This window comes from Ailuropoda melanoleuca, chromosome 11, assembly GCF_002007445.2.
Source record: "Ailuropoda melanoleuca isolate Jingjing chromosome 11, ASM200744v2, whole genome shotgun sequence".
Classification (NCBI taxonomy): domain Eukaryota; kingdom Metazoa; phylum Chordata; class Mammalia; order Carnivora; family Ursidae; genus Ailuropoda; species Ailuropoda melanoleuca.
The window spans coordinates 90,507,304-90,527,860 of NC_048228.1; the positions used below are offsets into that span (position 1 = coordinate 90,507,304).

Below are 20,557 nucleotides of genomic sequence, written 5' to 3' on the forward strand. Positions count from 1 at the left end.
ATTTATTTATTTGAAAGAGAGAGAGAGTGTGTGTGAGCGGAGGGAGGAACAGTGAGGGAGGGAGAAGAAGGGGGAAAGAATCTCAAGCATACCCTGTGCTGAGCATGCAGAGCCTGACGCGGGGCTCAATCTCATGACCCCGAGATCACAACCTGAGCCGAAACCAAGAGTTGATTGCTCAACCGACTGGGCCACCGAGGTGCCCCTGGTGATGCATTTTTAATAAAAGTGGTGGGAGTTAAGTGGTAGACTCACAAGGAAGGGAGTGGTCAGGGAAGGCTTCCTGGAAGAGGTGACAGTGGGATTGATTCTTGAAGGGTCAGTAGGTGTTTGCCAGATGATCAGGGTATCTGAGTATCAGAGGCAGAGTAGAGGCAGAGAGATGGGAAAAGCATCGCCTTTGAAATGATGTGCAAGAGGTTTGGGAAACAGAGGAAGGCCTGGAGGGTATGATTCTGACTACAGTTCCGACGGCATCCTAAGAGTTTGGGCTTCACCTTCTAGGTGACAGGGGCCTGTTGATGGGTTTTAGGCAGCAGGTAGAGGTATGATCAGATTTGGGTTTCGAGGTTACTCTGGCTGCAGTGGGAGTTGGGGGAGGCGAATGGAGGGGTGTGTGTGGAAAGCAGTGAGTCCTTGGCTGTCCGTGGTCCAGGCCAAGGATGCAAGCCTGAATGGGACACGGTGGTGGGGACAGAGCTAAAGGGTGTCAAGAGGCTGGGTCTCAAGGATGTGTGGATTGCTTGGATGCGGGCAAGGAGGACAAGGAGCAGGAGGCGTGTGGAATCGGGTGACGGCATAGTCTCTGCCGCCTGGCGGCCTGTCTCCAATTTTAGCTTAGCCCTTACTAGCCGTGTGGTCCTGGGCAAGTTAGTCCATTTCCCTGCGCCTGTTTCCTCGTCTGTGCGATGGGAACGATAATGGTACCACTCTCCTAGCGTTGGGATAAATGAACTGATGCATATAAAATAGTTGGAACAGAATCGGCCTACAGGAAGCTCAGTCCAAGCAGTGTTTCTCAACCTCGGCTCTAGTGACATCTTGGACTGGATACTTCCTTGTTGGGGGGCCGGAGGGGAACTTGGTCTTGTGCGTTGTGAAGTGTTTCGCTACATTTCCGGCCTCAACTTGCTAGATACTAGTAGCACTCTCTCCCTTCCCGTGACCCCCCTCTCGAGGTGTGAGGTCTCCAGAGTTTGCCAGCTGTCCCCAAGGAGGCCATATCTCCGGACATTGAAAACCACTGCTGTGTAAGTGTTACGGCTGTCACCACCAGACAGAGACAGTCCCTCAGTTTCCGCTGGGCGTGCTGGACGTGCGTGCTGGATAGGTTAGGCTCCATGCGTTGAGGCCACATGCACGTCAGAATTGGCTGTATGAGATTTCTGATCATATTTAAATATAGTTTTACTGACTGGGAACAGGAGTGAATCATTTTCACGACACATTCTTTTTAAAGTAAATACTCTCAATAAGAATGTTTTCATGTTATTTTTATAGCTCAGAAGTCTTGTTTATAAGAATTTAGAATTGTTTTGTTTTGTGTTTTTTTTTCTCCATGGAGACCTGGAAATGGATTCTCATTAAAAACCCGAGTCATGAACCCTGTCTCTCACGATGTCCCGGGCTGTGGGGCCGGGGAGCCGTCACACTGCGGCACCTAGCATGTTCTGCTAACCCCTGGTAGGGCTCCAGGGGCTCCATCTGTGGTGAGAAAGGGAGCCCCAAAGCCAGATTTGCCACTTGGCGGCCCATTGCTGGTGCCGAATCAGCCCGTCGAGTCCTTCTGGTGCCAAGTGTGCTTAGAACAGCGCCAGGGAGTGTCTCCCGAGGGGCCGTATTTGCCACCACGGCCTCTGCCTCCCTCGGACACCCAGCCACCCGCATTCCTTCGCTCCCTCCCGTTTGCTGCAGCCCAGGAGCAGGCAGGGAGAGAGGGCAGGAAGGGTGGGCGAGTCTCCGGAACGAACGTCAAGCCTGCATTCTGCCCTCAGCTCCTGTTTTTCTAGGTTACGCTGTCCTGTCCGTAAGGACCGGGAGCCTTCTGCAGAGGTCGGCTCACACCTCATTAAAATTCATCTCTCCACCTGGCACTCTGCCCTTGCTTGGGGCTATCACAGTGTCTCCGGCTCACCCTGGAGAGACACTGCTGTTGTACATTGTGTTCAGTTTCTAACAAGGCTGAGCGAAATGCAGAAAATCTGACTTTGTAAATGGAGGTGAAGAAAACAAGTTTGCATTTTTTAAAATGTATCTTTACTCGGGTCTCCTATAAAAAGAATGGTCGTAGACCAGGGTGGCTAATAGATCCATTCCTGGTTCCTTCCAAGTTCATCTTGCCGCAAGCGTCTAGCTGGCTTTGGAGCGCTTTGGACAATTCTAGTTAATAAGAACTATGTCTACATTCTATTTTCTGCTGTTGCCCTGAGCTGTCCCTTCCTGTTGCCTAGTAGACTTTATTAGAACATCGTCATCATATTACATTTTTCACATCTGAGACAAGCTCTGGGAATGGAGTCAAGTATCAAATGTTCGGTGCTTGGAATTCTGGCTGGGGGAGCTCAATGGTGCTGGAAAAGAGACAAGGGATTTAACTGTGTGAGAAACTTCTTCGGTTGCTCACGTCATGACCTTCCATCCATTTGTTCACTCAACAGATGTTGACCAAGTGCCTCCACGAGCCAGCATAGAACAAAAATGGGGCCATGTTTTGAACGAGAGTTTTTTTGGGTAAATAGAAAGAAAAACGTCAGCTCCCATTGTTCCTACCATGGGAATTAATTTGTGGAATTATTTTTTCTCCTGGCATTTGGAAAGAAGAAGGCTACTTAAGACAGTGGCGTGTGATTTCTGGTTCTCTGCGACAGAGTCGGTTTTTCTCTTGGCAGCCTGTCTGCCCGCACACGGCTCACTCTGCTTCCAGGCCATTACACGAGCATGTCTCAGACCTCAGAGTGTTGTGTCCCCACACTGGGTGATTTCAGGCGGATCTCTGCTCTCTTGCTAAGCCAACAACACACTTTAAAGGAGTGATGAGAACATTGCAGGGGGTGGACAATCGGAAGCATTGGCTTCATCCACAGCCAGTAGGGATGACAGCGTTCCCTGCAGTCCACCTAGCGACCACCTCTCCATTGTTCCCGAAAGTCTGAGCTGTATTTTCCGACTGCAAAAGAAATTCACCAACTATTTGTACCCTCACTCTGTAAGGATGGTATTTGAAAATATTTTCTGTGGTAAAAATACATGTAATATAAAATTCTCCATCATAACGGTATACTCTTCAGTAGTATTAAGTGTATCCACATTGTTGCACAGATCTCTAGAACTTTCTCACCTTGTAAAACTGAAACTGTACCCATTTAACAACAGCTCCCCATTTCCCCTCGCCACAGATCGTGCTAACCACTATTCTACTTTCTGTCTCCATGAACTTGCCTATTCCAGATACCTCATAGACGTGGAATCATACAGTAGCGGTCTTTTTGTGACTGGCTTATTTCACTCAGCATCATGTCCTCAAGATTGTTGTGGCATGTGTCGGAACCTCCTTCCTTTTTAAGACTGAACAACATTCCATCATATGTATATACCACATTTTGTTTATCTGTCCATGGATACTTACTTGGGTTGCTTCCACATGTCGGCTATTGTGAATAGAGCTGCTATGATTGTGGGTATGCAATTACCTCTTCCAGACTCAGCTTTCAATTCCTTTGGGTATAGACTCAGAGGTGGGATTACTGGATCATATGGTAATCCTGTGTTTCATTTTTTTTTTCAAAGATTTTATTTATTTACTTGACAGAGAGAGAGAGAGAGACAGCAGCGAGAGAGGGAACACAAGCAAGGGGAGTGGGAGAGGAAGAAGTAGGCTCCCAGTGGAGGAGCCTGATGTGGGGCTCGATCCCAGAACGCCGGGATCACGCCCTGAGCCGAAGGCAAACACTTACCGACTGAGCCACCCAGGCGCCCCCTGTGTTTCATTTTTTAAAGAGACTTCATACTCTTTTTCGTAGTGGCTACACCATTTTACGTTCCCACCAACAGCGCACAAGGGTTCCCATTTCTCTACATCCTTGCCAACATGTGTTATTTTCTGGTTTTTTTGAGAAGTAGCCACCCTCGTGGGTGTGAGATATATTTTATGTTTGTAATTTATGTACTGGGGCAGTTTAGTTTAATGGCAATTAAGAATGATGCTCTCCTAAGTGACATAATGCTATGGAAGAGCTTCCTGGACAGAGAGGCGCCGTATGGCTCTAAGGGATAGGGCAGCCTGAATAGAGCTCATCTCACTCTACCTTGAGTTATAGCTATTGGATCCTGTTTGTGTCTCTATCACTCGCGCAATTGCAAGCTTGTTGAGGGGAGCACAAGAAATATAGTAAGTAACCCACTTACACTTCCAGTTGTCCACGGGGTCTGCAGTGGTGCTGGCCATATGTTAGGTGCTTAGTTATCGATCCTTCTTCTAGATGACCGTACACAGCACGTTTCTGTACCATTCCCCTCCAAGAGCATACTTCATCCACCCTCACTCCTCAGCTGGCCTACAAATAGTCTTGAAGTCCCAACTCAAATACTGCCCCCTCCCGCAACCTTTTTTCTGTCACCAGGCAGATGGCTTTTTCTCCCCCCTCCCCTTGCCATTTTGCGGGTTTCCTCTTCACAGGATCTGTCCTACTGCATCAAATTGTGGATTTCCCTGATTCCACAGTGGAGCTTATAAGTCTTCAAAGACAGGAATGGGATCTATGTTTTCTTTGAAGTCCCTCAGTAAGTATTTGTTGAGTAACTGAATGCACTCCAAATGAGTAAGCGATATCATTTTCAGTACAAAAAATGTCTTTGTTGGGTCAGTGTGTCACTGAAGGAAGGAAGAATTTGACTACCGGGAGACGGGTTCAAGGTCTACGCTGGCCAAGCCATGACGCCAATCCAGATGGATCGAGGTCTATGGGCTTATTTGCCTTCTTTCTACATTTTTCTCACTTCTTGCACATTTCTTCAGTCTGTTCTCTCTTCGGAGCTGCTGTCCTGGCTCTGAGACCCCTCTGCAAACATAGTTCTCTCTCCCAGGTCGGCCAGCAAGCTGTTATCCAGCTCCTCCCCATCAACAAAAGTAGCCTAAATCCTTCGTAGGCACACCCATTACAAAAGAATTCCCAAAATATAGCCCTCATGCTTCTCACTTTCATACGTCTGTTATCTAGTTGCTGAAGTAGACAGGTGCCCGGGTATAAAACAGCCCCAAGGTTCGTGCAAACCCAGGTTGGCACCCATGGACTGGATCCCTCTAGCATTGTGCTGGGCCCCAGGGCAACCATAATGAAAAGACTGCTCCAGCCCACACAGAACTCTGCCAAGTGCCAGGGGTTGCGGAGGAGGGAGGCTTCTCAAATGTTGACAGCGGATGTGCTAACCTTGTGTAAAATGCACCTGTCCCCACTGGTGGTTCCTGCTCTGAAGAATCACAGGACGTGTTCCTCGTCTCCCAGAGCAGGCATGCCTTTGAATTAAAGATGGCAGCACTCCTCGGGCGCTCGGCTGCCGTGCATGTGGATGCAGCAGAACGGCTGCATCCCAGCATCCCAGAGCCACTGCTTCGCATCTTGATTTCCTTGCTTGGCGCGGGAATTCTCCTGCGGTGCTCTGTCCTGAAGTCCACAACTGTCCAGGCTCTGGGTGGCATCCAACATGAGACCCCGTGTTCAAGACTTCAGGGGTCTGATTGGTTACCCTCTATGTCGTTTCCTGGGGAACCTCCAATTCTCTAGGAAAATGGCTCCTGTTAGAGCATAGAAATTGCCCTATTAGCATTTGGGCTTTTTCCAATGCTAGGATGGTAGGAGTCTAGTATGTGTGCTTTTTCATTATTTAGGAGGTGGGCTGGCTATTTCTTTTACTCTCCTGTGGCAACTTCCTGGTCAAAAAAGAACCCTTAGAATTCAAAAACCCTTTGAATGGGGCTCCAGCATCCAGGAAAGAGAGGTGGTGGGGATGGGGGTGTTGCTGGTGGGGATGGTAGTGGAGGTGGAGCTCAAGGCCAGATTGCTGGTTTGGGGGGGAAGGCGTGAGGAAAGCTGCCAAGACTGAGGTGCAGGGGGAGTGCAAAGGCAGGGAGGGACAGGTGAGCTGGCCAGCAGACCCCTGTGGATATTGACCCTGAGGCGGGAACTGTTTACTCCCTTCCCTCCCTTCATTTTGGACTGGGCACCTCACAGCCCATGGGAGTTTTGGCTACAGGAGGTCCAAGGTCTGCCAGCAAATGGGCCTCGGGAGGAGGCCGGGCCTGAGGTGGGCTCGCCTCCCAGGGCTGACACCATCTGCATCTTGTCCCTCTCTTTTTTGTTTCTGTTTTGGATGGCCTGTCTTGCCCCAGGCTCAGGAGTGCTGCGCCCGGAGCCAGAGGGGTCTCCACGCAATATGCCTTTATGCCGAGGGGCTGCTGGCCTCCACTGGTTTGCTTTTAACTGTCCTTATTTTTGCCAACAATTGCAATGTGTATTTGGAAACACTAAAATGCAGAGCACGGAAATGGTAGATAGACAGTAACGTTTCTTAGTAACTCCAGGATGCAGGGTCCTTTAAGAGCTATTTGCAATGTTGTTCATTGAGAAACCCTCATCTTTATTTTTATTTAGGAAAGCAGACATTATAATTTAAAACAAAAACAAAAACAAATACACAGAAGCACAAAGAAAACAGAGAGGACCACACTTTTCCTGCCCAGAGAAGCCCTGATGGCAGTCCTGAGGGGGAGGGGGTGGAAAAGGGAGGGAGAGAAATTACGGGGACAAACCGGGAAAACTTGCATACTGCAGAGTACAAGCAGTTTACTTTTTTCTTTTCTTTTTTTTTTTTTTTAAGATTTATTTATTTATTTTAGAGAAAGAGAGAACTGGATGGGCAGGGTGGGGGGTGGGCAAAGGGAATGACGCAGACCCCCCGCTCAGCATGGACACAGGACTCGATTTCAAGACCTTGAGATCACAACCTGAGCCCAAAAATCATGAGTCCGAAGCCCAACCCCCTGAGCCACCCAAGCGCCCCAAGGGATTTGCTTTTGAGAAATAAGCCGCCTCCTTGGGGCTCTGGGGCTCACGGGATCAGAATGCAAATCAGGAATATGCTGTGAGGGTTTTTTTAAGTAGTAAACCGGGTGGGAGCTTCCTTTTCTGGTTAAATGACATTTTCTCCTTTCACTTCTTTTTCCCTTTCCAACTTGTACTTTGGATGCGTTCCAGCTTTTGGAAGCTTGAAAGTAAAAATGACTTTCCCATTGATGCCCCCCCCACCCCGTCCCTTTCAGGAGGAAGGAGCCTGCCTCTCTCCTGAATTCCCAATCAGATGCCCACTCCAGCTCCCCAGCAAGGGCCCACCTTCTCATTTTCTGCTTTTTGCTTCCATTAATGATGAGCCCGCCAATGGCCACCTTATGGTATTGGTATTGCTGTAGAAAAGAAAAACCGAGCAAAACAAAATGCCGCATTCCTGGGGAAATCGGAAGGGTTAAGGAGTGGGGGGCGCTGGCCTTTTGTTTCCTTAGCTTCTGGGGCAGGAAGCAAGAAAATGGGAACATGGCTCCTTCTTCTATTGTGTTTGTTTGTTTGTTTCATTACGCCCATTCATCTCCATAAACAAGGCATGTTTTTTAGTTACAGATCACTAGAAAAAAATGCATATGCTAAACCAGATGGGTGAAATTAACAGTTTCATTAAACTAATTTTGAAATTGCCAGTTTTACAGACTCACCAGTGGTAGCATGGCTTGGCTTTTCTGCCGCAGTTGGAATTTGAACTTTAAAGAATGTGCAAAAAGAGCAGTTTGACTTTAGATTTATTCTTTTTTATTATTACATTCACTAGTGCAGAAAATTGTTTAGATTCTTTTGCAGAGGAAATACTGATTGGTAATATTTGGGGGGGAGTTCAGAGTTTTACTATGTAAAAGAAATAATGAAGCCTTTTCAATCTGCCTTGGTTGCAGTCTGCAGGTTTTTTTGTGCTAAGGCTTTGACTTTGTGAAGGATTCCCCTTTTGCTCCTTATTCTCCAGCAATCCCAGCTACCTGGGCACTCTTGCTAATGATTTCTGGGGTTCTGTGCCAGGGGTCAGCGGGGCAAATGTTTCATTTGGAGCTTCCTTTGGTTTGGAGTCTCCTCTCTCCTCTGAGCCCACAAAGCCCGTGTCTGTGGGTACTCAGGCAAAACTCATCCTCTCGGCTAGGTGTTTGGCAGAGCAGGTGAGGTGGGGATGAATCATTAACAAAATGTTAATGTTGCTTTGCTCAGAATGTGCACAGAGGGGCATCTCAGATGAGTACGTATTTAAAAGTAAATCTATGAATAAGTAGGAGTAGGATTTATTTTGCAACTCCATCGGAGAGCTGTAGTGCATACTAAATCCAGTGGAGAAGGTTCTTATCCTGTCTAATGGTTTGGGTAGGATGGAATTCTCTCAACTCTTCAAAGGGAAAATCCAAAATGAGATCCCCAGACTGCTGGTGGGAAAGGGTGTTATTATTCAGATATATCCCAACAGCTGAGCAGAGGAAGATGTTCAAGGATGTTCACTGCCTCATTGTTGGTTATAGCAAAATCACTGGAAGCAACCCAAGGGTCTAAAAATAGAGAACTGGTTGGGGACACGGCACTGCTATAGAATGCAATACTAGCGAAGCTTTAGAAAGAATGGGCTTCTGACAGCCGCAGACAAATCCTCATGATAACGTGGTTAATTTAAACAAGAAAGTTTAGGGTCAGAATTATAGGAGCTTTGGTGAAAGAAAATGCATGCGTATCAATATAGATAGATGTGTATATGAGTTATAGTCTGTGCAAAGGGAAAAGTCTGAAAGCCTACATACCAGGCTTTTAACAATGCTCGTCTTCACTGTTAAAGAAGGATTAGGAGAGAGGGCACTTCTGGTTTTATTTTATACAAATCTGCATTGTTTGATTTTTTTTTTTAAACAAGCAGCTATTTCTTTAGGGATTAAAAAATACAGAAAGAGAAGCAAATTCCATTTGTTCAGCGAGGTGCTTTTTTTCAACACCTATTGCTTGGGATCAAGCATGTAAAAGCAGAGCCAGCTGTTGCTTCTTGGAATCCAGGAGACGGAGGGTGAGGAGTCCAGGAGCCAGGAGATGAGACTGCTTTAGTTCCGGGTGGGGGTGGGCTCCTGCCCCACAGCTCAGCAAGTGGAGGCACGTGTCCCCCACTCAGGGGGCAGCCAGCCCACCTGTGTGCCCCAAAGGACTGGCACCCTCTCATAACCGATGGCTTGGCTTTCAAAACTTCATCCTTGGATCCCACTGGCCTCTGTTTTTAACGTGGAATCTGTAAGGGACTTGCCCTTAAATAAATCCAATCTCAGACCTGCCCATTTCAGTTTTCCCACATTGAAAACTCATCTCTGTTCACTCCTTAACGGAGTGCTGATAGAATGAGTCTGTTGTTGCCTCCTGAAAGTTATTAGTGACATTTCAATTTTGGATAGAATGAAGAAAAGAAAAGAAAAATGTTGGATGTAACAACTTTTAGGCAGATACAACTTTAGTCTTAAATAAGATGGCCATGTCTCTTTATTTTTTATTTATTTATTTATTTTTTTAAAGATTTTATTATTTATTCGACAGAGATAGAGACAGCCAGCGAGAGAGGGAACACAAGCAGGGGGAGTGGGAGAGGAAGAAGCAGGCTCACCGCAGAGGAGCCTGATGTGGGGCTCGATCCCATAACGCCAGGATCACGCCCTGAGCCGAAGGCAGACGCTCAACCGCTGTGCCACCCAGGCGCCCCAGCCATGTCTCTTTAAATGTAAATAATATCTATCCAATCCCATATGGTCTTTTGTAACATAGCATCTAATAGATAGACAAATAGAAAGTAAACATTTGTTGCCTAAATTAATGAACAAGAGAGATGAATTGTGTAGACAGACTTTGGAAGACCGTCACACTTACGATACAAGGCCATATAACTTGCTAGTTTGGGCTTAAATGTCAGATTTATGGGACGATTAGGTGAAAGGAAATATCATACAGCTGAAGGCAGTGGCAGGGAAAGGTCTACCGATAGTGGGAAGGTCCTTAGTAAGACCTCCGGGGGCCTGTTCATCAGGAGCTCGGTGCAGCAGAGTAAGTAGGAATGGCTTTCGTGACCCGCAAAGCTGAACTCAAAACCGGGCTCAGCCACTTGCCAGGTTTTGTAACATTGAACAGGTTAGTTGACGTCTCCAGGCTTCAAACTCCTCATTGGAAAAACGAGGACACTAAGAATAGTACCTACCTCATAAAATTGTTCGGATTACATGACATAATTTGCATAAGACACCTAATCCAGTATTTGGCATTTTGTAAGCCCTCCAAAAAGTTGACTCCTTCCTTTTATTGTATTTAGAAACCCTCAAGAAAAACTGGGGGCAAAAGATAAGAAAGCATCTCAAAATAAGGTTCTTTTGCGCCACTTTTTAGAGCAGCACCTAGGAACTATTTCTGAGCTAAAACACATTCTTCTTCCAAGAGTCTTAGAGGGAAAAAAAAGTCTCTCTGGAACTTTCGGTGGTCCTGATTTGGTGGTGAGTTACACTGAGTAAATTACTCTCTGGAGGCATTTTCCAGCTATATAAGGCACATCCTTTTTCCCAGGATACTACGCTGTCATTTAGTGCCAAAGAAAAAGCTATTTGCAGAATGACACCGTGGCATCCCCAAAGGGTTTAATTTACCTCCCTGGAAGGTGGTGTATTTCAAGGCACTGCAGAAGAAGCCATATTAATAACTCAGGTGGTTTAATTGGCTTTTCCCTCTTCTTTCTAAAGCCATGTCGATCCCATGGTAATTAATTGTGTGTGCTGTGAATTGTGGTTATTTACAGGGCCAAGGAACCCAAATGAATCTGTATTAGAAATCGGCGGGAGGATATTTGAGAAGGCTGTAAAGAGACTCTCCAGTGTTGATGGTCTTCACCAAATTAGCTCTGTTGTCCCCTTTCTGATGGATTCCAGCTGCTGCGGGTACCATAAAGCATCCTACTACCTCGCAGTCTTTTATGAAACTGGATTAAATGTACCTCGGGATCAGCTGCAGGTAGAGTATTTCATGCCTTCCAGAAACATCCGTCACCTGCGTAATATTTGCAGAGTAATGCTCTCATACCCCGGGTGGAAACTGGACCTGTTCGTGCTCTGTGGAGCCCTTTAAAAACCTTGACACTCAAGAAAAACGTCCTAGAGCTATGTTAAGCACAGGACCTTTTGCCTCCTTTCTGGACACAAGCTGGGGATAGGCTTGGTGTATTCTAAGGGAGAGTCGGGGCCAGGTTTACCAGAATCCCACTCCTTCGAGAATAGGTGCCTTTCACCTAATTCTTATAACCGCTTAACTACTCTGGCTGTAGGACCGTTATCCCACATGACTGTTGAGCTAAGTGAAGTCATTTGGACCTCTAAGTGAAGTATGGGCACATCCAGCCTTCTACCATCAACACAAAAGTCATACCACACTGTTTCATTTGTGGTTCTGAGGCCCGGTTACTTATGCAACTTGCCAAACATTTGGGATCCCATTTATGTAAGTGCTGTGAGCAGTTCCTGGACACTTGCAGTTTTCAGATCTGCACATAGGATTGTTCATCCTGGATTTGAAGAGACTCAGATTGTTTAAGCCTGTCCAGGAGGTCCCATGTTCCTTCTAAGTGACTTCTTTGTGTATGCCTCTGGATTATTGGTGGTCATGACTGATGGCATGCTCTCCTGAGTCCCCAAGGCAATTCCCCACTAAGGGAAAACAGTGAAGAAGATTCTAGCCTTGTCTGTGTCACAAAACGGCTGGTTGGCCATAGACACATGACTTCAAGTCTCCCCTCTTTCCTCAACTTTCCCTCTCCCCTCTTTCCTCAACTATGAAATGAGGCTGTTGGACCAGCTGATCTCCAAAGACCCTTTTCAACACTAACATTCTGAGAGTGTAAGGTTAGGACGTGGCCACTCTCATATCATCTGCCATAGATGATATAGCTGAAGCAGACGGGGATCCTTAGAACAGTTGGCAGGTACACAAGAGGATTCTACGAGAGAAGTCAGGGGACGACCCCTGTTTTCATGGAGTGAAGGGAAGAAGTCAAGGTATCATAAGCTATTAGGCATTAAGAAGGACAGAGAGCTAGAATTTGTAAACCATTAAAGAGTTGTGGGGCTTCTTTTCCAAAGATTGTTTTTAAAGACATGTTAACATGTTTCTGGAATGACCAGGTTCATATATGGGATGGGGCCAGATAACCTTTCACTGTTAGGATTTTATGAGTTTTTTCTACAATCTCGTGAATACTTGGTAAATTTCTTCCTAACAGGGCATGTTGTATAGTTTGGTAGGAGGCCAGGGCAGTGAGAGGCTGTCTTCAATGAATCTTGGATACAAACACTACCAGGGTATTGACCACTACCCCCTAGACTGGGAGCTGTCCTATGCCTACTATAGCAACATTGCCACGAAGACACCCCTTGACCAGCACACGCTACAGGGAGATCAGGTAAGATAAAAAAATGGGTGGAGATGGTCATGGCCCTGTTTACTGGGGCCTCCTGAACAATGTTATACAGTGTCCACACCTGTGGCTGGCTCATTGTCAGGCCCTCAGAGGATGAACATAATTGAATGGAGAGAAAAGCTATCTTGCACTCTCCAGTTCATATTTCCTGACTGTGTTCTCAGGCTGAATGCAGGAACAATCCTACACCCTTGCATGAAAAGCTTTTCATGAGCTGGAGGACTAGCATGGGAAGAATAGATTTGGCCCTGGACAGATTTTGATTTTGCAAAAAATGTGTACCAGAAACAGACACCTTTTCTTTGTTCCAAGACCATAGAAGGGGGTGGGTCTGGAGGTATGAAGGACTGGGTTAAATTGAGTGGGGGGAGTAAGCCAAGGGCTCCTATCAGTCTGTAAGCAGCAAGCAGGGTCTGCAGTATAAGGAAGCGAGCTCCATCCCCAGGTATGTTCCCAGTGCTGGGCACCTCGAGAAATATCTGACCCCATCACATGAGCCTTGTTAGCTCAGTGCTTCCAAGTGACTGACAGGTGATGTTTGAAGCATGCCCCAGCCCAGAATAAGGACTGGATGAAGGATACTAACTCTAGTCTTTAATTCTGCAGGCTTCCAAATCTTGTTGACTCATTGGGCTAAGAAATCAGTGGTTCACATATGCCAAAAAATACATAACACCATACGTTGGCTCAACTAAAGGTTTGCTTTGAGGACCATGAGTAAAAGGGTATAAGCAGAAGTGATAGTGTAAGAATTGAAGGAAAGCTGCCTCTAGTTGAGGCAGGTCTGCATTCGGTGGGAGTAGACTATGATGTGGTTGGCTTCTTGGAATGTGTTTGTATATATCCTCTTTATCCAGGAAGGATTTAAGAGGTGTCGATTGTCATAGCCCTCGAGCTGGTCAAGTTGAGAGGAAATGCAAGCTGTCTCTACCAGGAGTTGGCAATTTTTTTTTTTTCTGTAAAGGGCCAGATAGTAAGTATTTTAGGATTTGCTCATACAGCCTCTGCCAGGGACAATATATAAGCAAACGGGGAACCTGGGTATGTGCAGCCGTAAATAGTACGTAAACTGCGCGGCCAGATTTGGCCCTGATGGAGGCCATAAACTCTTGATTTTTCCCTGCTTCTGCTCGGTGAGCCCAGGGGATACACCTGGCTAGGTCAGGATGGTGGAACCTTAGCCTCAGCAGCTAACTGGAAACCCGTCCACTCACCTGTCCCCAGTGCTGCTTCCAGATTGCACTAAAAAATCCACAGTGCAGAAAACTTGCACTTTGCTGATCAGGAATGGACGGTGCCCGGAAATGAAATCTACAGTGGCTGCCGTATGGTTTCAAAATAAATGACTCAGAGGTAAATGCTGTCAGTGACCATTAAATATGAGTCAAACTATAAAACAGCAAATGGCTATCTATAGAGACGTTCTAATTCCTTCAGAAAACAGTGATTTCTCTTGAATAAACTTACACAATCTCGTTATTATTGTTTGTATTCTCTCAATGTATATAAGCTATATGCAAAATTGGACCTCAGTTTGACAGGAATTAATTTATGAATCGATAAAGTTGTTTTTTTTTTAGAAAGGAATTATTCTGAGAAAAAAAATCCATACCAAAAGCAAGCCATAAAGTCAGACTGTGGTTGTTCTTCTCAGCCTGAATGTGTTAATAATGTCCTCTCTGTATACATTATACTTTTAAGAATTATAGTTCAGCATAAATTAGCAATGGGAAATGGTATGTTGCTAACAAGCTCCTTTTCTTTTGAAGATTTGGCACACGCAATGTTACGATTATGAAAGAAAATGTGTAATTGGTCAGAACCAGGGAAGTTGAATAGAAGAGACCCATCTTGCAGCTGAAAGTCGTATGATTAAGAACCACAGATAGGAATTATACAGTTAGGAGAGTTGTATCCTCGCTCATTTTCTCAAGAATATGTAATTAATGGCTTCTTGAGAATTTAAGCAGGTGTCATACATTGATTTAAATGTCCTTTTGTTGAGAAATCTATTAATTCACCAGCGGCACGTAACAAATGAGGAGATACGGAAAACCAGACCTCTAATTAACAAACCAAGGATCTGTCAGTAAGTCCTTCCTTGATTCTTGCTTCCTTTTCTCTTTTATGTAGCTCGTGGTTCACATCATTTCATCTTCTTTATTAGTAATCTCACTTCATGTCACTTCTGCATGATTTAGCGGGTCTCTGTCTTAGGTGAAAGAGAAAGAAGCTGCTAGGTTTTGTTTGTTTTTATGGCTTAATCGCAAATGAGTTTCTTTCATTCTCTCTGCTCCTGGGAATGTGCTTTTCCACAAGGTTTGGTCCCAAGCTCTGCACCTGCTAAAGGGGCAGGGGTCTCATCCACACTCCTGGTGTTAACTGCCTTCCACGTACTGATGACACTCAGTCCTTCCTCCAGCTGGGACTTTCTTATGCACCCCCAACTGCAATCATAACACCCTAGGATGGCAACACACCATCTCCCCTCTCCGTCCGTCCCCCCAGACTCCTCCAGGGATGACACCACTGTCCATGGTGCTAGCAGCTGAGGAGCCATCCCCCCATCATCCCATCAGTTACAGTCATCCCACCACCTTACCTGCCCATTTCTGTCTCCTCTGATCCCCATTCCTGCTGCCACAGGCCACATTCGCCCCTCGTCATCTCTGCCCTGGGCCACTGGACAGCCTCCTGTTCTGGGCTGAAATGTGCCCATCCCACTCCTGTTGAAGCCCTAACCCCCAGTACCTCAGAATGTCACTCTCCCTGGAGGTAAAGGCTTTAAGGAGGTAACTCAGTTGAGATGGAGTTATTAGGGGGGCCCTGTGTAATGTGGCTGGTGTCCTTACAAGAAGAGAGGAGTAGGACACAGATAAAACAGCAGGATGACCACGTGAGGGCCCAGTGAGAAGGTGGCCATCTGCATGGTAAGGAGAGAGGCCTTAGAAGAAACTAAACCTGCCAAAATCTTGATCTTGGACTTCTAGCCTCTAGAACTTTGAGAAAATAAATGTCTGTGGTTTACGCCGCCCAGCCTGTGGTGTTTTGCTGTAGTGGCCACAGCAAATCAATACATGTCCTAACGGGTCTTTCCGTCACTAGTCTAGTCCCATCCATTCTCTTCTCACTGAGGCCAAAGCAGGCTGTCCACAGTCGAGGTTCTCAACCTGATGGCACATCAAAGTCACCTGGGGGGTTAAAGAATAGCTCTGCACAAGCTCCACTCCATAGTCTTGACGCAACAGCCTGGGGGGCTGGGTCATATGTGTATCTGTGTATGTATATACAGTTGACCTTGGACAACGTAAGGGTTAGGGACACAGATCCCACCACATAGTTAAAAGTCCACGTATAACTTTTGACTTCCCCAGACTTTACTATTAATAGCCTACCATTGACCAAAACCTTACTGATAACATAAAGAGTCAATTCACACATAGTTTCTATGTTACATGTATTATGAACTGTATTCTGACAATAAGGTAAGCTAGAGAAAAAAATGTTATTAAGAAAATCATAAAGACAATATATTCATAGTACTGTATTTATGTAAAAAAAATCTGCGTGTAGGTGGGCCTCTGCAGTTCAAACCCGTATTGTTCAAGCGTATTTAAAAAGCTCTGATGTTCATTGGGGCGCCTGGGTGGCACAGCGGTTAAGCGGCTGCCTTCGGCTCAGGGCGTGATCCCGGCAGTATGGGATCGAGCCCCACATCAGGCTCCCCTGCTATGAGCCTGCTTCTTCCTCTCCCACCCCCCCTGCTTGTGTTCCCTCTCTCGCTGACTGTCTCTATCTCTGTCAAATAAATAATTAAAAATAAAATCTTTAAAAAAAAAAAAAAAAAAAAAAAGCTCTGATGTTCAGTATGCGTAGCCAGAGTAGAGAAGTGCTTGACCCACGACATCTAGGCTCAGCTGGTCACCTGGCATAGGAGGCTTTCCTTGATCTTGTTTCTATTTCTCCAGCCTCAGCTGTCAGTAATCCCTGCTCAGCCTGTCTACTCTGGTGATACCATGCTTTTGGCCGCACGCTGCTGTTCACGCCTCCTGGCCCTGTGTGGTCTCCTCTGCCTGGTCTGCTTCTCCACACTCGCTCCCCTTTTCCTCCTACTTGAACTCTGGGCTCGGACGTCACCTCCTCATTCAGATCTCCTATTGTGGTGGGACCGTGGGACCCGGTGCACACCTGCTGTTGCCCTCAGGATGGCTGCTGTGTACGGGGTCACCAAGCTGGCCTCCCCAGGACACTGTAGGCTCCCTTTTCTGTTCACATCGGGGACCCAGTGCCCAGCACTGTGCTTGACACACAGTTGGCACCCAGTGTTTGCTGATGGGATGATGGATGGGGTAGGAGTGCAGCATATTCAGTGACGCACGTGAGGTTATTACACTGTCTCGTTGACTCTCTGGTGCTTTCTGATGTGACCAGTGCTCACTGTGGACCCTCTCACACTGAGCCTTTCTGCATGGCATCCCCCATTTGAGAATCTCGGATACTTATCCTTGCAGCGGATATTTCCGCATTCTTACTTTAATAAAATCCCTAAAATGTTAAATTTTAACAAAGATAACACACACCCCCTCTTGGGAGCCAAGCGTGATAGCTGACTTTAAACACCCTGAGAGGCAGGTTCCTACTGGCGGTTCCCACGGGCCTCGAGTGACGTTGGTGGAGGTAGGCAGTTTACGTGCAGGCTGTGGAACTGCCCCATTCCTGAGTGCCCGGGGGGCTGGCTGAACCGCTGTAGCTCACAACTCCAGAGAATGAAGATGCTCGGAAAAATGTGAGCTCCCCAGTTGCAAAGTCGGAGGGGTTTTCAAATTCCTGCCCTGTCTTCCTTCCTCTCTATCTCCATCTCTGTCTCTCCACCCCCACCACTTCTCTCTCACACGTTTCCCTTGCTCTCTTTGTCTCTTTTCTTTTTCTCTCTTCCTCTCTTCCTGTCTCCACCACTGCCCTTGCCCTCCCCAACCCCTGCCCACACTCCCCTCTGCCCTGCCTTGTGCCCTGCTTGGTGCTCAATGGCAGACCGCTGATACGGTATGAACATGGCCCTCGTAGCCCACAGGCTGAGCAGCAGGAAAGGGGGTAAAGCAGGTGAAAGTCAGTGTCAGGGACATTGTGGCATCTCCTCTGACACTGGATGCAGGGGCTCTGAGGACAGCACAGTCTCCAGATATTGGACCTCCTCTGACCTGGTCAGCAGTAGGGGATCTGAACTGTTCATTCTAGAGTCCTTGATTTTTAACACAGCAACAACAACAAAAAACCCTCAGAAGCCACAAAAATCCCAGCACTGGTCAGAGTGGAGCCTCATGGTCCCTGCCCACTTCTACCCAACTCTCCCCCCACCCCACCTGCCCTGTTGCTTCTGCACTCCACAGTTTCCTCCTGGCTTGGTCATGTTTCCATCCGAAGCATCATTCTCTGGTCACACAGTGTTGTTCGAATGAGTGAACCACCGAGCACTGCTTCCTTATGGGGCTCTTCCTTCATCGCATGTCTTTGTAGGTGGTGGGCTTTCACAGAAGGTCCCAGGCATGCGGCTCTGACGCGGTGCTAGTTGCCGCCATAGTGACCCCAGTACTATGGAGAAGCAACCAGCTGCCTGGGTGTGGAAGACAATTGAGATATGGCCCCAGGGTCAGATTTGCCTGGGTTCGGGACCCTGGTCTGCTGTTCACTGGGTGTGAAATCTCGGGTAATTTTGTTCACCTCTGTGTCTGTACAGCTTTTCACCTGTACAGTGGGTGCCATGTTGGTGCACGTGTCACACGGTCATTATAGCTTGAATAAGTTAATCCACATGATGTGTGCCTAGTGGAGCCCAGCACATGGTATGAGCTCTCTAAAATGTTTCTGGCCCCACTGCTCCCTCCTGAGATTCTATTTCTTCCATCTCTTCCGAAGCATAAAATTCTCTTAGATAGACCGTCCGCACATCGGAAGGCTGTGAGCTGCACAAAACTGCAAAACCAATAGGAGGGCAAATGTTCTAAACTTCTGTCAGCCTTTTTTATGTGTTAGAGCGAACTAAGGACCTAACAAATGATGAGTTCCCTTACTGAGAGCTTAGCATACGCCATCCACTCTGCTGGGCTCTTTTATAAACAATCTCATTTAATCCTCACGCAACCCTAGGAGGTCAGTTCCCATTTTACAGAGGAGGCAACTGAGACTTTAGCTTTCAGAGAAGCTAAAGAACTGCCCAAGGTCATGCAGCAAAAGAGTCATGGGGCCTTAGTTTGAACCTACGCCTTTCTAACTCTTCATATTACAAAAAATAATGGCTGATAGGTTGAGTGTTTTTGATATAGCAAGTACCGTGCCAAGCTCCATTTTATGGATGCAGAGACTCAGTCTCAGATCAGGAAAGTTAGTGGCCCAAGGCCCGTGGGTAGTTAGTGGTGAGTTAGAGTTCCCCTGAGTCTGCTGTGAAAGGCTGTGCTCTTAATGGCCCCATTCTGCTGCAAAACTTGGTGGTACCACCCAGGGGAGCCGGTGGGGCAAGGCCAGGGGATGGTGATACAAAGGACAAAAGTGTTCCTTCTTCAGAATTATGCATAGCTGCCCAGGTCCCCCCAGAAACCTGGCCTTTGCCAAGACCCTCCTCATGACACTGTTTGAATTCACTATGTCTCAGGCATGACAATGGAACAGTCTACCATTTGCTTCCCCTCAGATGTATGAGTCCTTCATTGGGTGGTGAGACCCGTGGGCCCCACCGTCCGCCAGCCTGAGTTTGACTCCAAAATTTGAAGAACTAAATATATGATCTTGGATAAGTTACTTAACTTCTGAGCCTCAGTGTCTACATCAGTGAAATGGGCGTATTGACAGTAATACTCTTATAAGGTTGCAAAGATTCAATGAGTCAGTCTTGGGCAAAGCAATTAGAACAGTGATATATCATCGGTGATATATCTTATCGGGACAGTTCAGTGACGTATCATCACTGCCAGCGAGTGGCAGACACACCTGAGAGTATAAATCCTTGCGGGCTAGGAAGTCCCATGACAAATTTAAAGAGAAAGGAACAAAATGAGGAGAAGAAAAACAACCAAAAATCAAAATACCCAAGTTCTCCTGTTGAAAAACCAAATTCCAGCTGAGAATTCCGTTATTTGAGCAGCTCAAGGTTCAGCCCAGCTCCAGGCTCGTCACAGACAAGAGTGTCCCCTGGGGTTTGAGCTGAAACTCCAGTGCATTGGCCGCACGCTGGTCAGAGTCAAGGAGATAGAGTGGATTCTAGAGCCTTCTTGCTAGAGGGCTACACTTTGGGGAGCTGGAAAGAGCCCCGTCTTTGGAGTTAAGCCAGCCTGGCTTCAGGGCCTGCTCTACAAAGTCACCGTGAGCTGATGGTTCCACCTTTTGAGCCTCAGTTTCTTTGCCTGTAAATCGAGGACAGTGATATTTGGGTCACAGCCCTATGGTGAAGGATGAAGTGAGAAAAAAGTTTTAAATACCCAGCGCAGAGAGATGGTTTCAGTAAAAGGGCAGGGGGTGGTGTCATCAGTCGAATTGTTGCTATTCGCTTGGTGGCCTCCCCAGGTGAGACACTGAGCAGGACGTGACGCCTATTGGGTGCTAAGCCCCAACGCAGTCCCCACTTCCCAGCCCCCCAGGGCCCCTGGAAGGGACCTGCGGCTCCACACGGCCACAGCAGTCTCAGGAACGGGGCTGCAGCTAGAGTTTGTGAATATAAGGACTTCTCTTAACTAATAAACAAAGAGGGTCAGAAGGGAAATCAGGCCTGGCTCCTTGTTCTCTGAGGCTTCTTTCCCAAACTCACGCAGATCCAATTTTTTCACCATCTGCCCGTGGCATGTGCAGGGCGTGGGAAGCCCTTTCCAGAACACCTCCTGGCATTGCTAAATAGAGTTCATTATGTATAAGGGGAGACCGTGAAACAACGGAACTGGTCTTTTGATAAACAGCCAAAATTTACACATCAAAATGAGTCTGATTTCTTCAGAGGAGCCGGATACCTCTGAGGCTG

At 46.9% G+C, this 20,557-nt stretch overlaps 1 protein-coding gene across 1 annotated transcript in view; it reads left to right on the top strand.

Moving 5' to 3' along the window:
* The window catches only part of SEL1L3 (SEL1L family member 3), a 104,947-nt gene that overhangs the window by 43,839 nt on the left and 40,551 nt on the right, over nt 1-20,557 (top strand). Inside the window, exons 10-11 of the mRNA XM_034671995.1 lie at nt 10,885-11,096; nt 12,358-12,537. Coding sequence (XP_034527886.1) covers nt 10,885-11,096; nt 12,358-12,537 — 392 coding nt within the window. The remainder of the gene's footprint in view (nt 1-10,884; nt 11,097-12,357; nt 12,538-20,557) is intronic.